Genomic DNA, 20,642 nt, shown 5'->3' with positions numbered 1-20,642 from the left:
GACCTAAAAGAATAATTCAATTTCAGCTCCGAGAACTTCCAACAGTCGCAAATTAAACGTTCTGCTGCACGGGCCAATGGCATTAAATTGGACAAATCAAGACAAAAAGAACTAAGATTTCTTTATCATGACTCGACAATTAATTGTTACTCGATTCTCAGTGTGGTGTTTTGCAGTCGAACGCAGCCTTGTATTTTTTGGACGTTTTATTAAGTCTTGTGTCCACGATGCTACATTTCGGTTCGAGTTGCTAGCCGGACATAAAAGTTTCCAGAAATTACTGCTAAATTACTAACTTTGCTAAGTATTTTCTAGAACTTTTATACTCTACCAACCAACTCGGATCGAGATCTTGCATTATGGACAAGCTTTAATAGATACTCTAGTATCATCCCTTTAGTATTTTTTATAGCAATATTTCCTTTTGTACAGTTGTATAGGAAAGCGCATGAATTTAGCGTTTTTCTTTTTCACCCTTTTTTTTTTTAAATCAACTTCACCAAACTTCTTTTCCGCTCTTGCATCTGCGCGAAAGCGATGATTAGTATTTATACGAGTACGAATGTATACCTACACAGAGATACGGTGCTTCACGTTCTCGCCGCAGGAGATCCTCCAAGTCAAATCTGAATTTGGCTCTTGGCTCCTGTAAATTAGGAATTCTTTTTCTCTTGAAACTAATCAAGCAGCTAGCGGAGAATCATTAAAATTATACAAGGATCATTCAAATATAAACCGGATTTTTTACCTGCGGACTCAGAAAGAGCCGCAAGCGGGCCGGGGTGCTCCAGGCAATCAGGCAGGGATGTATGGAGAGGAGCGATCCCCCGCAACTTTCCTCAGTTGCTGTTCCCTCCTCAGTAACACCACGACTGAACAAAAGGTACCTACGACTGTTGCGCAACGCATTATCATCCAATTTCTCACCAACGAAGGCGTCGATCAGCTGAAATTTTGACCAGACTCCAAGCATATTTTGAAGATGGTACCCTGTCAAGAACCCAAGTGTTTGATTGGCCAAAGAATTTCGCAGTAATGATACTGCGGAAAACGAAAGTCACGAACGTCATCCGCGATCGAGTGTCGCTGATGAGAACATTCGGGTCGTTAATATTCGTCTAATATCTGTTTTTATTCGTTACAATCTTTTACATATTTAACAAAATAGAAATATCTTGTAGTATATAAGAGCACATGAGGTCAGAACGAGTAAAGGTGCCTAGTCTCGTTGCAATTTCGACTCTATTTAATGTACGCACGATGTTTCGCACGATGCGCGTTCGACGGTTTTCGTTCGCAATACCAGCTCATATAAGTCTCTTAATACAATATCAAGCTCATATTTTTTTTTCAATGAACGACATCTCAATTCCATTATCTTGCACGTATCGAAGTACTCGGTCGTACTCCTGCGCTTTTCGGTGTATCTTTTACACCTTATGTAATATAAAATTGTATTGTGTATATATGTATAATTTCAACTTCCTTTTTTTTTGTTATCATTTTTAATACAAGCGAGCGTATAATAAGTTTTACGAACTTCCAAGCTTCAAACGATTAAATTAACGCATTAATATGTAAAATTCGGGCGTCATCGTCGATTACGCTCAGGCAATGAACGTTAAGATTGCAGGTGGCATCGTTTAATTGCCTTACAAAACTGGCCGGTTCATTGAGTGAGATTCTAACGAACAGCACGCTCGTTCGCACAACAATTTACGTACGTTTCTTCCGACGAAGTTAGGAGCCCTTAATAACCGTTTGGTTATTTTTCATTGAATTTCGATTACGACAGAACCGAAATGTATCACGAGACATCCGACATACATAATTACATTACATAATCATTTTCTCTAATTTTATATAATCATTTTTCCCCAAGGAAGATCTGAGATATACATACTACCGTGATCAAAGAGTATCCGAACTTTATTTTTAAAAATCAAAATAATTCAATCATCAAAATTCTTATAGCCTCATTCAAAGTAATCCCCATTGCTTACAACGCATATGTACCAACAACGTTTGAGCCAGTCCTGGAAACATCGCTCATACGCGGCAGACGGTATGGCCTTCAGTTCACGCAGCATTTTTCTTTTATGTTCTTAATCGATTTGAAACGCCGTCCGCGAAGTGGTTTTTTCAGTAGGGGGAACAGGAAAAAGTCGCAGGGGGCCATGTCTGGTGAATACGGTGCTTGCGGAGCGACATTCGTTGAGTTTTTTGTCAGAAATTCACGCACAAGTGCCGAGGCAAGCGATGATGTATTATCGTGATACAAAATCCACGAGTTGCTTTCCCACAATTCCGGCCGTTTTCTACGGATTACTCCGCACAAACGCCTCATGACGGACAAGTAGTATTCTCCATTGACTTTTTCACCAATTGGAAGGAATTCCTGGCGCACAACACCGCGATGATCGAAGAAAACCGTGAGCCTGACCTTGACTTTAGACTGCAAACGATAAGCTCTCCTCGATGTTGCTTTATTTTTCAAGCGCCATTCCGATGATCGTTGCTTTGTTTCGACGTCGCACTGGTAAACCAATGTTTCGTCACCAGTTATGATCCGGTTCGTGTATGCGCTGTCTTTGGATACCACAGAAATCATCTCAGACGACACCAACACTCGATTCCTTTTCTGGAGAAAATTCAGGTTTTTCGGAATCAAGCGCGACGCGTTCCATGTCCAGTACATTGGACAAAATGTGGCTGACACGATCCAAATGATATTCCAACTTCATCTGCTATCTCTCGCACAGTGAATCGACTATTTTCGAGCACCAATTCTTTCACTTTCTCAACGTGAGCGTCATCCGTTGACGTTGATGGTCTTCCAGAGCGTGGATCGTCTTCAACAGATTCTCGGCCTTCTTGAAACTTCTTAAACCACTCAAACCGACTTGTTTTCGATTAACAATCACCGCCATAAGATTTTTGCAACATTTTGAATGCGTTTGTGAACGAAATTTTGTTTGCGACACAAAATTTCAAACAAATTCTTTGTTCCATATTTTTCGACATCGTAAAAATCTTCATTGACATAAACAACTGTCACTCTCAAACGACTTGAAGGAACGCCGTGGTTTTTTTTTTCATCAAATGTGAAGGACACGTGTACCAACTTACGAAAGCAAACGGATTTGATTTACAGTTTTCCCGCGATTTTTTTTTTAATAAAGTTCAGGTACTTTTTGATCACAGTAGTATACACACATATACTAACATCCTGGAAACATATTGTAATACAGCTTAATTGGACTCGAGTAATGTTTTCATTTTATTTCATTAAATGCACTTAAAAAGCAAGAAATTTAATTTGTCTTTTGTAAAAAAAACTTTGCTCTATCTAAATATATGTCTAAGAATAAGTTTAAAGTAACTTAAGTTCTCTGCATCATGTAACTTCTTTTGTTCCACAAAATTTAAATGTGTTCTTCAGTGACTTTTATTATAAACGTTTTAATCTCTTAGAAGAATAGAAAAATAATAGATAAGCAATTTAATTTTTAATATACAAATTACTTGAAAAATTCGCTCTTTACTCACTTGTTTTTAAATACTGACTCTTTTATCTTTTCAAGAATAAAATTCACTTTCCTATTTCTGACAGCTAAATCGTTCCTATGTCTCTTATTATACTGTTATATGTGAAAAAAATCGGTAAAAATATAATAAAAAAAAAAACTACTGTTTACACCATGTACTGTCATTCGACCTCCGCCACGACCGATTACCATGGAAGCCCGCGTGCGGTGGTTTACAATCGTGATCATGTGCGCTCCTAACTTTATCAGGAAAAAAAAAAGACACGTGCAAACTGTTGTACGAACAAATATACTGTGTCCGAGTGTCCCAATATAGATCCCGCATTAGAGATTCGTTAATTTAAGAGACAAGTAGAAAAAAAATGAAAATATCACGCACATCAATGCTCACCTGGTTCTAACTGATCTTAACGTCATGCTATGAACATTAATACTCCCGGCGTTGGAATCGCGTCTTCCGGACGTTCCGCCAAAATCGTCCAGCTCGTCTCTCAGGCACGTGATGTAACGTATTATGCTTTAGCTGCCTCCGAGCGTCAACTTAAATAGACGTATTCGATTGAGTACCAACGCGAGGGATCAAACGACGACGACGACGACGATGACCGAGTCGATGATCGACGCGGATCGATTGAATTTGTAAAAGTTAATTTCTAAGGTTTCAATGCCGCCAACAATCTTGCCTTGTATTTATACGGCACCGATGTAGTTGAATTGCACACCTCTTAATATGGAAGCACGACTCGTGTTAACGTGTCCTTTTCTAACGGGTGTAAACGCGAGCGTCCCGAGGCGAACATGCTTCACACTGCCGAGGATCCTGCACGGTATCGTGTTGTGGAGAGAATCGCGTCAGCCTTTTATGCAAAAGCACAATAAATATTTTTACAAAGACGTGCAAAAGATTATATCAAATTTCGTGCAAAGAGATTAATCGTAGACGTATAGAGAACGACAGTATAGGTAATCATATACTGTCTGAACATATGCGTGCATCCTCCGTTACAAGATCTAACTCAGATACGCGAGGAACTGCGTATCTCGCAGACACTCCCTCGCGGAGAATTATACTCCCAGACTGTACAGGTTTCAGATCAAGCTCGATACATCCGTTCGCGGAATTGCAGCGTCGCAAAGATACATGTCCCACCGTGCAAATGCAACCCGTGGACGCTATAAGGCGATCTGCTTTTTTTTCTTATCTCCTATGACGTCCCAAGTAAGCTTTACAGTTCGGACAATTGTGATGGACGTCCATGCACTCGTCGATGCAACAAGGAATTAAGCAGCAGCCCAGCCAGCATCTGGTACAAAGGAAAGGAACTTGTCATCCACGAATACACGTGTGTGTGTATAAAACAATGTGCGATCTGAATGTTCCTCCAGTAATTACCCCAGTAACGCTATAATGACTCCAGAGATGTAAGCGACCATGCCGGGCTCCGTTTTGGTCGACGTGTCGATCTCAGCGTGGCAATGCGGACAGATTGTATGCGTGGGTCCCGGCCCAAGGGGTACAATCGTTGTAACTATAGTGGGCCCATTTGCATCTACGATAAAATAACAATGTAATTCACGACACACCTTCATTCGTTAGTGGCTGCACTCAGCAGAAAAAGTATATTAACACGTTCACGCCGGGGTCGATTTTCATGTTTTTCGCTGTGAGGCGGCGCTCGAATTCATGCTGCGCTTCATCTGGCGGCGCCATTCAAATTTCAATTATTTAAATTTTCAACTATACGGCAATTTTTTCCAGTTACTAAACGAACTATATTTTTGATGGTGAGCGATGTCTAAACGAATGTTCAAGCGTGACCCACCGGTGATGCACGCCGCCCGATGGCTCAGTATCGTGTGACCCACCGGTGATGCACGCCGCCAGATGGGACAGTCGAGCGTGACCCACCGGTGATGCACCCCGTCGTGAACGTGTTAATAAGCTTTGCTCTGCGCTGCCAGCAACTTTGTATGTCATCAACTCTTGTAAGATTTTCTGCTGAACGGCACTCAGTGGTTTAATTTTTCCAACATGCTTATTAAGTGGTTGCTATTTTTTCCAGCATACTATTAATACACTGGACCACTTAGTAAACATTAAGCGACATAAATTGCCAAGTGTCATTCAGCCGGTGTCATTTCAATAGAAAATCTTGCAACGGTTGCTAAGCGCTCACTAAGCTGCTTCTTCTGCTGAATGATAGTATCAATAATTGATAACCAATGATTAATTATTAATTGATGCGAACATTTCTAAGGCAGAACATATGTAAAAATACTTGCGTCCGACACTTGAGTAACTTACATGTCTGTGCAGGTGTAAACGGGCTAGCGGGCGGAACACCTCCTACGGTCTGGGAATAAGCTGGTGGTGCATATGGGGGTGGTTCGTAAGGCGGTGGTGGTCCGTTTTTATGCATGACGAGCAGGAGACTTCTCTACCTGGTATTAACAGAACGTTACACACACGCACACACATGAATATTCCACTTCCACCCAGAAATTCCTCAATGTCACCATCAATTTAACTAATTTAACAGTATGCACGGAAGATGCAGCGACACATTGCGCAATAATAATAATACATCACGACGTGTGCTGACGGAAATCGGAAAGACCTCGGCTCATTTGAGCTCGGAATCACATGAGAACGATATCGATCGCTGAAGCAGGTAACGCGTTAACGTGTCGTTTAGCATTATCAGTCATTCCGACAGGCTGCGCAGTCGTAAAAACAGTTTAGTCATCATAGGTACAATTAGATTGCAGAGTCAGCAATCGAGCTTACAACGACGTCGCGTTATTTCCGCGCGTCCGAGCGTAGCCTCGATCGCGAGGGAGGAAGCGAGCGAGAGGATCGCAGGGACGATCGCGGGCGACCAAGGGGGCTCGTCGCCGACGAAACATGCGGCTGTCCCATTGCCCAAGGCCGCTGGCCGAATATGCGCGAGCCGATTCACTTCAACGCGGATCCCGCCCGAGTGACATCCCCGCCCTGTTTGCTCGCGAACAGGCACGATACTGTTTAACTGGCGTTATGTCATAATTACTCACCGTCGTTGTAGACACGAGCAAATCGATCCGCCTTTAATTATCAGGCTCCGATGACCGTTTCAAATCCTTAACACATACACACACACACGCACGTGGCTCACTGCCAGTATGTTCTCCAGTCGCTCGTAACTCCGCGTAAACAATGGGAGATATCGCGAGGCGCGGTAGTGTAGGCGTGTGTATGTCGCGAGTGTCGCTGGTTTTCACAAAACTTCCACGGAGGTTTAACCCCAATTCACATCGCCGCGATCGCGGATGAGAGAATCACACGACCCGTTCTCACCGAGTGAATAGTAAAAGTTGCATTCACCGGTGAAACAAGTTCCCCCTCCTTTTCTCGTCTTTTGTATCCTCTTTTTAAATATGTAAATAATATAATTATCCTTAATTATGTACCTTGTGTCGAAGCACAGTTCGTCGTTCTTTCCTCTACTCCTTTTTCTTCCACTTGCAAATTCTTGTACTTAATATAATATCCTAAAGAAATCGAAATTTATTCCATCAGTCGTTGTGTTTCGTACAAATTTTCTTTTCCTTGTCTAAATTTATGTAGATTTATAAATTTACATTTAAATTTTTCATTATTGATAATATATAAAAAATGTATATGATAAATAATATGTTTTAAATATGTATATATTACACATGTAGTTAGCGAATTTCTCAATTTTGTAAAGAAAGTTTATAAAGAAAGAAAGAGTTTCTTAAAAAGGATAAGTCACGGTTTACAATAGATGTTTTAAGTTTTAAGCCTTAAGAAATTGACCAATTACAGTCGAATGTGAGGAGAATAATCGACTATAATTAGTCTATTTCTTAAGGTTTGGAGCGTAAATTCCCATTAGACCCTGCTTAATGATATTAAAATTATACCATATTTCTACCTTGTTTGAAGCCTCGAAGCTTGCCACCATCTTTCACAGGATGCATTCAGAAATCTTACTCGATGGGTAAGACAGCATTTAATTGGCCAATCAAGATAGAAAGAGCAGAAATTTCTTTATCGTGATTGGTTAATAATCGCTACTCCATCCGTCGAGTAGGATTTCTGAAAGCATCCATTCAAAATGTTTTTCAACGTGCAACCAGAAGTTCGATTGTGTACCTCAAAATAGTGAAAATGATAAAAGTGAGCAAATTTACTAGATCCTGACCAATGAAATTATAAATATTCTAGTAAGCTCCTGCATTTTTTCTCACTAAGTTTGAAAATACACAATCGACATCCAGATTTGTTTCATCGATTAGATGATTATCTCAAATAACACGCAGCTAATGAAACGGCTTCCTTGCTGGAGACACCCGAAGAGTCGAGGCAGTAGTATGTCTCAACGGCAGGTCGAGCGGACAATTTATTTCTCAAGTGACGCAAACACAACGATGGGGCAGTGAACCCATTTTCTTTTTTCAGTTATATGATCAAACTCCCCTCAATTTTCATAAAGTTTCTCTTTTCTTGCAAAGATTAAACATGCATCTGCTTCGTTCTCAATACATAGAAGCTGCAAGTAAACACAATGGAACACACATACACAACACGCACTAGATTTCCAAATAAATAAAATTGTAATTGTAAAAAGAAGTTTAAGTACTCGTCATCTCCTCGGTTTTAAATAATTACAAAATCAAGGAATACACATCATTTTCGCGTGTGCGCAATCGCTCTCTTCAAAATCCGTCACATGTCTTAATATGCTTGCATCAAATCTCGTTATTATTATTTGAGTTGTCGCTGCGTTAGGTGAAAATATCTGGAAATAATATCCCGGAGAATCTAAAGTTAGATCAAATACAGAATATCCGCGACACGATGTCCACGATATTTTACTTTAAAAGAAATATATTGCATGTTGCTTTAAAAAATTATATATATGTATATATATATATATATATATATATATATATATGACTTTTTGGGTATACTGATAACCACTAAAATAAAAAATATTTAAATTATATTTATATATATTATCACTGTATGTGTGTGTATGTGTGCTGTGTGTAGCTTGGCAATAATAATAATAATAATATTAATAAGAGTAGTAGTATTAATAATAATAACTTATTATCGATCGATATTGATTTGAAGATTTCTTTTTTCATTATAGAGAAACGCGTTCACCGGGACACACTTCGCGTGCGACAGCCTCGACGATTCGAATCGCGCCAATATTTCCTTTACACTACTACTGTTATTAGCACAAACAACTCCAACGGATTGACCATTCACATATGAATTAGACAAAGTTAAGAAGCAATTTTAATAACGCTATAATCCAGAATTACATCGATATCCAGAAAAAATGATCGAATGCCCGGGGCACCTTCACTACTGTGCGACGGGCCGTATGTGTCTGAGCGCGCGACCTTTTGACAGTCTGATTTAATTTACCTTTTTTTTTCCTTCAACGCTTTTCATTCTGAAACCATTACAGCCTTGACTGATTTTTGTATATGCCAAGGATTTTCTCTTGTCTCGAAATGTTCTCAGTAATCTGGCGTTAACGGATGTCACAGTAGTGGTGGGACACCCTGTGTGTGTATATATATATATACATATATATATGTATATTTATATATCTATATATATATACCGCATCTGTCGCCACTCTCGTCAGCCGTTGTGTCGTTACATAACTCGTTGTTGGCTCGTGTAATAATTATGACTTGCGAAAACACCTTCGTTCGAAAGCAGTACAGACGGGGATGTGTAGGATATAATCTATCATGTATACCATGTACTCGTGAAATATCGGCAATTTATTAGGATCAAAAGAACTTTAGCATATCCAAACTCTTTTAAATCTGTGAAGAATTAAGTCACGATTGCCGTCGAGAGTGTAATTGAACGTTATGTACAAACGATTATTAATAGTCCTTATTGTAATAGATTACATAGTTTTGCTTGTTTTTCTCTCTGTATATACGTCAGTCTTGAATTGCTTTTGCCAGAAAACACTATTTCTGCTGTGTGTGTGTGTGTGTGTGTGTGTGTATCTCATGTGGCGTTTGTACTACGTATATGTATGTGTATGTGTTTATAGAGAGTCCCTCTATGAATATGTAGAAAAAGAATACGCGATCGAGCTCACATAATAAAGCTTTATCTGCAAAAGTGTAATCAACGCATTGCCCAATTCTCACAAAGCGTTGCCTCCTTACTCGACTTTACTTTAAAATATCTGCAAACCACTCTCTCATGCATGTCTAGAGTAAAATCAAGAGCGAAATATCTACATACATCGGAGGAATGTGTATCCGTATCGTGATTAATTTTACAATAACAAATTCGCTCCATGTCTATGATGGCTCCAACGATTATTATGTGATTATCCTTTTCCCACACACGTATTCTCTCTCTCTCTCTTTCTCTCTCTCTCTCTCCAGCACGCATTTCATTGATTACCCGCATCTATTCAAGTTTGTTTGTTATTTGTTCGTTCGTTCGTTCGTTCGTTCGTTCATTCGTTGTGTGTGTATGTGTGTGTGTGTGTGTGTGTGTGTGTGTGTGTGTGTGTGTGTGTGTGTGTGTGTGTGTGTGTGTGTGTGTGTGTGTGTGTGTGTGTGTGTGTGTGTGTGTGTGTGTGTGTGTGTGTGTGTGTGTGTGTGTGTGTGTGTGTGTGTGTGTGTGTGTGTGTGTGTGTGTGTGTGTGTGTGTGTGTGTGTGTGTGTGTGTGTGTGTGTGTGTGTGTGTGTGTGTGTGTGTGTGTGTGTGTGTGTGTGTGTGTGTGTGTGTGTGTGTGTGTGTGTGTGTGTGTGTGTGTGTGTGTGTGTGTGTGTGTGTGTGTGTGTGTGTGTGTGTGTGTGTGTGTGTGTGTGTGTGTGTGTGTGTGTGTGTGTGTGTGTGTGTGTGTGTGTGTGTGTGTGTGTGTGTGTGTGTGTGTGTGTGTGTGTGTGTGTGTGTGTGTGTGTGTGTGTGTGTGTGTGTGTGTGTGTGTGTGTGTGTGTGTGTGTGTGTGTGTGTGTGTGTGTGTGTGTGTGTGTGTGTGTGTGTGTGTGTGTGTGTGTGTGTGTGTGTGTGTGTGTGTGTGTGTGTGTGTGTGTGTGTGTGTGTGTGTGTGTGTGATGCCGAAACAAAAGTTGTAAAACACTATATATACCTATATAGAAACGGCTCGTTTCTTTGATTTTGCGTCTTAACACTGAGACTGCATATACCATAAATAGAAATGAAAAATCCAAAGGAAAAATCTGCATAAAAGGTAATCTATACCGTTACCGCTCCTCTCCTTATGTACCCACCAACGCTTTGCATTCCGCATTTCCACGATTTTACATTTCAGTCTCTTACGCTACTACTTTCTTCTCTTTATACCTCTCGCATTCGATCGCACAGTCGTCAATGATGATGTTTTATCAATTATAGCAATAGTAATAATAATAATAATAATAATAATAATAATAATAATAATAATATAATAATAATAATTCCGAGAATAAATCTCAATAACAATAATACAAATAATATGTAGTCATAATATTATTATATAATAATACACCTTAAAAACGTATGTACAATTTACCTACCCATGTTTTAAGTATCAATAAGATTCTGCTACGAGTACTATAGATGAGAAGTGGAATAAGTTGCTTTAAATAATTACTTTTTACAAAATTACATTACAAAGTGGGCATATTGAAAAATCTGAGCGAGTTATCTATCTACCTAACTAACTATCCACATGTACAGCTGCTAGAATTAGATTTACGCGGTGGCTTTTAATTACAGCTAGAGACTACCGGGAAAGTATATGTTTCTTCCTTTTTTTTACGTTATGCATAATTATTGCCATTGCAAAACAGAATCTTTGATAAATCGAGATGTTCTACCAAAACGGCTCGAATGCGACCCGTACACACATTTATGTACATACATGTACATGCCAACACATGTATGCATGTACATATCAGTTGTACATCACGCACGCGTATTCACACGATCCACGAAAAGTTTGCTCTCGCGCTCAATAATATATACACACACACACAGATATATATATATATATATATATATATATATATATATATATATATATATATATATATATATATATATATATATATANTGTGTGTGTGTGTGTGTGTGTGTGTGTGTGTGTGTGTGTGTGTGTACATGTATATATAAATAAAATCATATGATCGCGCATAATCTACATAAATAATTTAGTAACAATGCTGTGTGCTCTTTGAGATATGTATCGCCGAAGACTTGACCGCATCATCGATACGAAAATAAAAGACACACACAGTTCATACCCCGTGACGCGGGTCCGCGATATTCACATAGAATAAAAAAAAGAAAAAAAGACCACAGAAAGAAACAATTCGACTTCGGTTTCCTTCTGAAGGGAAAAGAACGTCTTCGATAAAACGCACCGGGTACGCACAGTCACTGTGATGATACTAACTACTAACTCTCTCTCTCCCTCTCTCTCTCTCTCTCTCTCTCACTGCTTAACATACTTTACTAAAGGAGGGTCACGAGCCTAAGATGCTGCGAACCGCCTGGTCCAGTGCAGTGTCCTTCGAGTCACCGGGCTGCGACGCGTTGCCGCCGGCGCCGGCGCCGCTGCTACTGTTGCCGCCGCCGCCGGACAGCGTGTTCGCGGGACGTTTCTTAAGATTAAGGATGCTGTCGATAGCGGACTGCACTTGCGCGGTGATGTCGTCGTGCTCGTTGCCGGCGTTCCCGCTGCTGTCGTTGCTCGCGTGAACGGTGCCCGGACACTGCGTCTGCGAATGCAGAGCCAGCCCGTCCAAGCTGTCGGTGTCCTCCAAGAGGTCCCGCTCGAGATCGGTCGCGCTGCTCCAACGCTTCTCGAAGCTCGGAGCGGACTCCGGCTGCTCGCAGCTGTCCTTCATCACCGCGTTCGAGGCGGCCCCGGTCACGACACTCGCGTTAGCGACACTGCCGCGGCACTCGCCGTTCGCTCGTGTTCTCTCGATCTTGGACGACTTCGCGCCGGCCACCACCGCACCACTGTTATTACCGGCACCGCTGTTATTACCGTTTTTACACTTCAACGTGTCCGCGGTGGACGGGTACACGCCCAGTTCCTTCTGGATCTCCAGCCACTCGTCGTAATCGCCGCTGGTGCTGCTCGACGTCTTGATCGACGGCTTGCATTCCATCTCGTCGCTCGGGAAGTCGTCCTCCAGCTCGCGCTTCACAGAGACGCTCACCAAAGGCGGTGACGTCGCTAATCGGTCCTCCTCCATGAGGCCGGGCTCGACTTTTGGCACCAACGGCTTCTCTTCCTTCTTAAACTCTTCTGCAATGCCGAGACACGAGATATTCAAAATGCTACATTCTCTCATGTGGTACTTGTAAATTCTATGTATATGTATACACTATATTTAATATATATTCCTGCAATTTTATTGCTTTCAAAACAATTGTGTGTGTGTGTGTGTGTGTGTGTGTGTGTGTGTGTGTGTGTGTGTGTGTGCGTGTGCGTGCGTGCGTGCGTGCGCGCGTGCAATTACCATTAACTTTCGCTTCTTGCTCTCGTAACCTGTTGAGGATATTTTGCTCTTCCGCTACGAATGTCCTGTCGATCATCATTAGTTCCGATGTCTTCACCTCACGCTGTAATTTAATTTCCAAGACTTTAGCGATACTGTTAATTAATTATATATATATATATATGAGAAACAGAGAGAACTTGATTTATTAATAAAATAAATTTATAACATACAAAGAACAGAACAGTAATAAAGTTAATAATATTAATCAATTTATATATGAATATCATGAATGTATTCGAATTTATATATAATTTATGTATTCATTTATATATATAAATATTTTTTGTCAATAAAATTTATATATAATGTAATTTATATATGAATATTCGTTGAAAATGTCTCGTGTGTGAGCAAATTATACGGAGAAATTCCCAAGAGAATTGAACACGCGAGAAATTGTGCGTCTTCGCTAAATTAACTGGCAATTGTTATTATCATCATATTTGTACCGTGCTTTCCATCAGCAGGAGATACGTGTATTTATTCATCATGGCGTTGAATTTGCTCAGCAAGTGCTTGGCGGTCTCCTCGAATATCTCGTCCGCGTAATCCAGGTCCTTGCGGCTGAGTACCTGCTCGTTCATACAATGATACCTTACCAAACGCTTGCAGGCGTCGCCCTTACTTAAGAACGGTGTGTTCATGTCGGGATTCGTCGCGCCATTTTGATCCATCTTCAGCTGCTGATCCATCCTGCAGGGCAAAGACAACGAGGACGAATTAAGCAACGGATGTCGAGCGGCAAGTCCCCACAGTTCGACGATTCGACACATCACGCAACTCGGACTCATTGTAAGCTCATTGTAGACGATAATACACTAAGGTGATCTGGAGGGTACGTACAAGTCGCCGCGATTCAATTGCCTATTGCAAATCGGACTAGTCGCCGGTCGCTTTACGCCCTGCCTCGGGCTTATCAGGGGGCTGCTGCTGGGACTGACGAGCTGCTTCGTCGCGTTCCCGCCGGTGTTCACCGGGCTCTGGATCCTCTGCTGCGTCCCCTTGCTCATCATTCTGGGCGAGGTTACCTGACTCGCGGGCGAGCTGGTCTGCACCTGGACCTGAATGGGCGACGGGAGCTCCTGTTTCGCGGGACTAGGTGTAGCCTGCATGCTGGCTTTGATGTCCAACGGGTCGGTCTGGCACTGCGTGGACTGTTGCTGCAGGCCCGTCGGCTGCTGCGTCTGCACCGACGACGCCAACTGTTGCTGCTGCTGTGCGTTGCTCTGTAGCTGCGGGGCCGCTGTCGCGGAGATCGGCGGCGAGAATATCTGCATGTTTGTCGCGGAGGACGGATTCAATATTTGATTTCCGTGGTTCTGGTAGAACTTGTGCGGCTGTTGCTGCTGCTGCTGATGCTGCTGCTTAGTGTGCGTCTGGTGTATGCTCTGCGTCGCCGTGTTCATCATGGCCGGCTGCCCTGCCGCGCTCGGCGGCACCTGTAATGCACGCGACTATGAGACGTCGCGCGATTAGTCGGCACTTAACGATAGCCGCGGTGTACAAAAATATATATATTAGGCGTACAAATTAATTCGGTGCCTTTCCATCTAATGTCCTATGGCTCGAGCTCAGATTTTCATTTCTTTCCCGTCCTGTACGGCGATTTGAAAGTGCCAGCCTTGGGCTTTAAGAAGCACTATAACAGTCGGCGGGCTTGTCGATATAAACCTCAGAAAAAAATAGCACGATGTTATTCGGAAAGAAGCATCTGAGGTATCCTTTTTGCACTCCTTGAATAAAATGCTACTCGGTCTATGATTTGTTCCGCTTTGGGTGAAGGTGCTGTGACCCGTAAAACTTGTAAAAACACCTTTTACCGGCGATGAAACCAGGCAGGTGATTTTGCCGCCGCGATAACGCGCGGTCTTACACTGCAAAAGGGACAAAGGATCTCATCAGGCTGGGAAATTCTCCCTCACACGGCTCATTCGCCAGATCTAGCCTCGTCGGATTACCACCTATTTCGGTCGTTTCAACATCATCTGGCGGATACGGCATTTTAAAACATCCGACGAGGCCCGAAAGAGCACCGATGACTTTATTGAGTCAAAAGCCGCCAAGTTTTTTTTTCCCGCGAGGGCACTCGTCAGCTGCCCTGATTGATGGGATGAAGTCATAGAAAACAATGGAAATGATGGCGAACTTATTAAACTTGTATTTGACTTTTTGCGAGTAAACCTTGAATATCACGAGAAAGGGCACCGAATTAATTTGTACACCTAATATAAAACAGAAAGGTGGAGTAATCTCGTTGCAAGAAAAAAAGAGAGAGAGAGAGAAATGTCGCCCGCTTACCGTGATGTTATTGTTAGTGTAACTGTGATTCAAGTTACTCGGTACCGACACCGCAGCGGGATTCAGACTCTGAGACGTGACCGGTATAGCAGCAGCGGTAGTCTGAGTCTGAGTTTGCACTGCCGACGTTTGGTTCTTAAATGAATTTTGCAGGTGCACGCCCGACGCGACGGTCGAGGCCGCGTTTACATTGAAACTCGTCTCAGAAGCCTGCGCACGGAACAAACGAATGCCTCTTTAGAATAGACAAGTTCGCTGAGTTAAGAGTTCGTATATATTTTGTCATTGCAGCAGCTTGCGTTGCAAGTCATTATTCTCGCATTCTCCGTGTGTTTGATTGTGTTTAAACTGAGACATCAGTAAGAGAAAGAGAGAGAAAGAAAGACGTGCCGTCGTAAACCACCGTCGACGGATACTCACTCTGTTGACAGAATGCGTGGTGGTGCTGAGGACCTTCCCGCTGGCTATTATCTTGGTCTGCTCCTCGTACAGCTTCGACAGCACCGCCGGATCGCACTGACCGCCGCTGGACTTGCGCGACTGCAGGGCTTGGATCTGCAGCTGAATGTTCTTCAGCATCTGCTGCTTCTGAGCGGGCAGCTGAATAGTCTGCACTCTTTGTACCATTTGTCCGTTCGAAGGCACCGACACGTGACCACCGGCGGCTGATGTGACCAGGGGACCATTGGAAATGATCTGAGCTGACTCGCTCTTCACAGGATTTGTACTACTCTGCGACGACACCGCGATGTTAGGCTTGTTCAGATGGTCGATCTTCTGAAGATTGGACGCACTGGTGCCCATCGTTGGCCGGGTAACCGTGACCGTCTTCGACGCCTGTAAGGTGAAGGTACAGTTGCGAGATCGTGGCGGAGAAACGTTCAAAGGCGTGTTGCATTACGACCCTTTGCGAACATGACGTATCGGAGCGCGTGCATATTGCTTGCTCAACGCGAAGAAGATCATTGATCAAGGAGCCGCATATATTCGAACGGCTCGAAAAACTCGCGTTTTGAAACTTTGAATTTTTCTGCTGACCGCGTCATTGACTTGATGAAGATGTCCTTCTGACGGATGATTCTTCATACTTTTATTTATACATTACACCAGGCCCGAAAGTTTACATGTAACGCTGTTATTACTGCTCCCGTGAAACTATCCTCCGCGTGCACGTGGAGAATCTTGAAATGTCAAGCGTATCCTTTATTCCCCCAATTGACTCAACCCGGATTTGATTTTTACTAACGATAAGATGAAGATGATGACAATTTACGTTTATATCTACAGGAAGTGTAGAAGCAACGACTATTGCGATATCACAATAGTAAAGTGCAGTTATGACGCATGAATATTCAGAAATCATTCAATCGTGGGATCTCGCACGACAAAAAATCACGCGACACGTGCTTTAGATAAGATCTCATGTCCGCAAAGGGTGACAGAATTTCTCAGAGATTCCAGCAATCGAGATAATATTTGTAATAATTAGTGTGTAACTGAGATTTCGGTTTTGATTACGGTTCGATCAAAAATATGGGTTTCAGTTCAGCTTCGACCGAAATTGAAAAAAAAGTTTCGACGTAAAGCGGAACTAATCTAGTCGCAACGCATCGGTCAGAGCCGGTACGGTGATTGCCGCGAATCACAAAAACTTTCCCTTCTCCACCGTAAGACGTGTTTCATTTCATACAAATATATCTAACCAAAAATTATCATTTAATTATGATTATTAATACTTTTCGATATAACTAAAGTACGAATGTAATCATAAATATGTAGAAACTTGTATAATCATAAGTTTTCAAAAAGTCTCTTTTTGATATGTTTATAAAGACTATTATATATTTTATAGCTCTCGTTTTTCGTACCTATTATTGAAGCAACCAAAATCTTCAACGTTATGTTTAACAAAATTTCGTGAAATATCACACGCGTAATTAAATAAAGTATCATTATAAATATATGTTTTCATCGTGAAGTTCATTTTTCATCCTTTCTTCTGCAAAACTGAAGATAATTTCGATTTCGGCCTTTGGCCAAGATTGAAAAAGAACGGAATATTCATTTTCAGTTTCGGCCGAAACTGGAAAGAGCGGTTTCGATCGGTCACTAACGATAACCCACTTCGAATCGCACAGAAAGGATGGACAGAGAGACGAGAGAAAGACGGGGTCGCATACGTACTTGGGACGCGACGCTCTGAGTGCTGGTGGCGACCTTCCTCTTCACGACCTTCGTTTTCTTTGGTTGATTACTGTTACCTAAGTTCCTAATTTGTTGCTGATTCAGGTTGTCAATGAATTGACTAGGGAAGCTAGAATTTTGTATCTGTATGTGATGCGGCATCTGCGACGGCGCGGCCTGCACCACGATGTTCTGGATGTTGTTCTGGATCGTCGGGGCGCCGCCGGAACTGTTGACGATAATCTGGCTGGTCGGGGTGTTGATCTGGACGCCCTGCAGATTCTGGTTGCTCGCGTCCGGCTCGCCGATCACGATCTTCTGCGTCTGATTCTGACTCGGCGTCTGGCTCGACTGATTCAGCTGGCCGGCCAAGAACTGCTGCAGCAGCTGCTGGCTGATCACCTGCATCTGCCCGTTCGCGTTTGCGATCAGCAGCTGATCGTTGGGGTTCAGGTTGCTGAGCGCGTTGAGAATCTCCGGCGAGATCTTGGGCGCGTTGTTCAGTATATTATTCGCCGCCGAGTTCAGCATGCTCGCGCCGCCTGCCGTCTCCGCCTTCTGAGATTCGTTCGGCTGCTGGCTCGCGCTGTTGGACGTCGGCCCGGTCGTGATCAGTATGTTCTGATTCGGCGGCGTGTTGGTACCCTGCTGCACCATGTTGGCAGCCTGCGAGTTGTTCTGCGACTCGAAGTGATGCGCGTTCACGGAGGAGAAGGTGTTGGCCGACACTACCTTCTGCTGCTGCGCGTTGTGCAGAACGGCCGACGTGTTCTGCTGTTGTTGCTGCAGGCTGGTCATGACGTTCTGCGGCGCGTGGCCGACCATGTCGCCGATGCCCGACTGCAGGCTCGGCTCGATGCCCGACACGCCGCCGCCGGCCGTGTTCTGCTGCAGCACGTTGATCGTGTTCTGCTGGATGCTCGAGTGCTGCAGCACGTTCATGGTGTCGTGCTGCAGGGTGTTGCAGGAGGTCTGCTGCTGCTGCAGCATGTTCATGGAATTGTGATGGATGTTCGAGCCGGAGCTCTGCAGGTTCTGCTCGAAGATCTGCTGCACGTTCTGTGTCTGCACGGTCTGCGCGGTGATCTGCTGCTGATTGTGCTGGGCGAACATCGGCGAGTCCTGCTGCAGCGCGGTCATGCTCTCCTGCTGGCCCGTCTGCTGGAGATTCTGATTTACCTTCGACATGTGATCGGTCTGCATCGTCGTCGAGCTGACCACGGAGGGCAGCGTCTTCTGCACGTGAGCGTGCTGCTGCGACTGCTTGTTGCCCAGCGGTGTCTGCCGCACGTTCGTGGTGATGCAAGCGTTCGTGAGTCGCACCTGACTAGACTTCTGCAGAGAGACGTTGGAATTGGCCTGATTGGAGCTCGCTTGGCTCACACTGGCCATCCGGGGGCCTTGAATGGCGAACGTGGCGGCGCCGGGCGACGGCTTCACGGACGACATCACGTCCGAGACGGTCATCGAGGCGTTCAACGACTGGATGTTCTTGCCCTGCATCAGGCTCGGCACATTGCCCTTCGACGTCTGGATCTCCAGGGAACCGAGATTGTTCTGCACGCAGATGCCCGGTAACGAGTTGGCCGTCTCCTGCGGAACACCCGTGCTCTTCTGCTGCTGCTGATTGATCGGCTTCGAGCATATCTGGCCGTGATGCGGACTAGTGGCGCAAGTGACGTTCTGCGAGCACGTGGAGCTGACGGTGTTGGTGGACGACTTGGCGTACTTCTGCCGCTGCGGGCCGGCGCTCTGCGTGGACTGCGGCGGCGCGGTGGTGGACGTCTGCCCGAAGAGCTGCGAGATGATCTGCGAGTTCTGCCCGCCGCCCTGGGTGAGAGATCGTATGAGGGCCTGCGCGGTCGCCTGGTCCATCTCGGGTTGATTCGGCTCCGGGGTGTGATGCAGCACCACCTTGCCGTCCTCGCCGACCGACAGTCGCAGGTGCCCCGAGATCGTGTTCTGCACGGGCATTTGCAGCTGGGCGACCAGCTGACTGTTGAACGCCTGCGACACGGAGGCTGCTTGCGTGGTGTTCGTTGTATTCGATGCAGGTACTTGGGTTAGACTCTGAGTGGAGCTAGCGGGGACCGTCCCTTGGGACGGCAGCTGGCCCAGGGATATCACGGCGTTCGACTCGCTCTGCGGGGTTTGACAAGGTACCTCCGCTTCGGCCGTCAGGTCAGTATCAAAAATATCATCGTCGTCCCCGATACCGGATATCTTCATAATACTGGCAAGATCCAACTTGGGCGGCTCGTCGTCTTTCCGCTTAGCCTTCTTCTTCTTCTTCGCCTTCTTCTTCGGGGGCGGCAACAGGCTCTGGTCCACGACGGTTTGCGTGCACGAGGCGTTGCCCGTGGCGTTGCCGGCGGACGTGACCTGCGAGATCTGCGGCTGGGGGCTCGGCACCATCGCATTCTGGATCACGATGGAACTGCCCGTACCTGAATTGGCTGCGGGGCATATGAAAAAAAGAGAAGGTGCAAAATGCCGGTCGAACTTCCAATTGCGCCTGCATCAACATCATATGCGACCACTGTGGCACGTAACGACTTTTCTTTCGTAGACTTACATGGCGCTGGACTAGACGGGGTGTGTCTGATCACCGGGGAGGCAGCTGGGGGAAATCCGTTAGGCACGGCGAAAAATGTGGGCGCAAGCCCCTGCAGTTGCATACCCTGAGCTGTGACCACCCTCACTAACTGCTGCTGCGTCAGCTGTAATTAAAGTGGTATATTTCATCGATCTCTCTCTCTCTCTCTCTTGTCCCTCGCGTTAAACGTTTATCTTATCATTCATAATCCGGGAAACCTTCTCATTCGAATCGCTAGACAAGTATGCGTACTGCGCTCCGATGTTCACTGCTGACACTGAAAATCTACGGCACACGGCAACATAAACTATAAATTTCTAACGCTGGCAGTGAATTTCGCAACGCTGCTTATAGTTATCTATCCTATAGTATTTTATGCGAAATATATGCAATTTTAATTTAATAAGAGAAAAATTCTCAATTGGATAATTCTC

The 20,642-nt window shown here is 44.1% G+C and overlaps 2 protein-coding genes across 4 annotated transcripts in view; both read right to left on the bottom strand.

Annotated features, from left to right (window-relative positions):
* Nucleotides 1–1,113: 1,113 nt before the first annotated feature.
* Nucleotides 1,114–6,824, bottom strand: LOC106742389 (cell death-inducing p53-target protein 1). The gene is made up of 4 exons (XM_014615281.1): nucleotides 6,603–6,824; nucleotides 5,854–5,990; nucleotides 4,942–5,098; nucleotides 1,114–4,852 (listed from the first exon to the last, which is right to left on the bottom strand). The coding sequence occupies exons 2-4, from the start codon at nucleotides 5,966–5,968 to the stop codon at nucleotides 4,747–4,749; spliced, it is 378 nt and encodes a 125-aa protein (XP_014470767.1). The 5' UTR covers nucleotides 5,969–5,990; nucleotides 6,603–6,824; the 3' UTR covers nucleotides 1,114–4,746.
* A 4,872-nt stretch (nucleotides 6,825–11,696) lies between these two features.
* Nucleotides 11,697–20,642, bottom strand: part of LOC106742392 (mucin-5AC) — a 15,323-nt gene continuing 6,377 nt past the window's right edge. The window contains exons 9-16 of one of the 3 annotated variants that reach the window (XM_014615288.1): nucleotides 20,188–20,332; nucleotides 17,613–20,068; nucleotides 15,849–16,265; nucleotides 15,429–15,638; nucleotides 13,974–14,584; nucleotides 13,580–13,823; nucleotides 13,089–13,191; nucleotides 11,697–12,874 (exon numbers count right to left, since the gene is read on the bottom strand). In XM_014615288.1, coding sequence (XP_014470774.1) covers nucleotides 12,081–12,874; nucleotides 13,089–13,191; nucleotides 13,580–13,823; nucleotides 13,974–14,584; nucleotides 15,429–15,638; nucleotides 15,849–16,265; nucleotides 17,613–20,068; nucleotides 20,188–20,332 — 4,980 coding nt within the window. In that variant the 3' untranslated portion in view covers nucleotides 11,697–12,080. The remainder of the gene's footprint in view (nucleotides 12,875–13,088; nucleotides 13,192–13,579; nucleotides 13,824–13,973; nucleotides 14,585–15,428; nucleotides 15,639–15,848; nucleotides 16,266–17,612; nucleotides 20,069–20,187; nucleotides 20,333–20,642) is intronic. The other 2 variants (XM_014615289.1, XM_014615290.1) reach the window with 2 other exon arrangements.

Source organism: Dinoponera quadriceps, unplaced genomic scaffold (assembly GCF_001313825.1).
Source record: "Dinoponera quadriceps isolate SergipeBrazil2010 unplaced genomic scaffold, ASM131382v1 scaffold629, whole genome shotgun sequence".
Lineage (NCBI taxonomy): Eukaryota > Metazoa > Arthropoda > Insecta > Hymenoptera > Formicidae > Dinoponera > Dinoponera quadriceps.
Note: the sequence above shows the minus strand (reverse complement) of the source record. Positions and strands in the feature narration are given on the sequence as shown.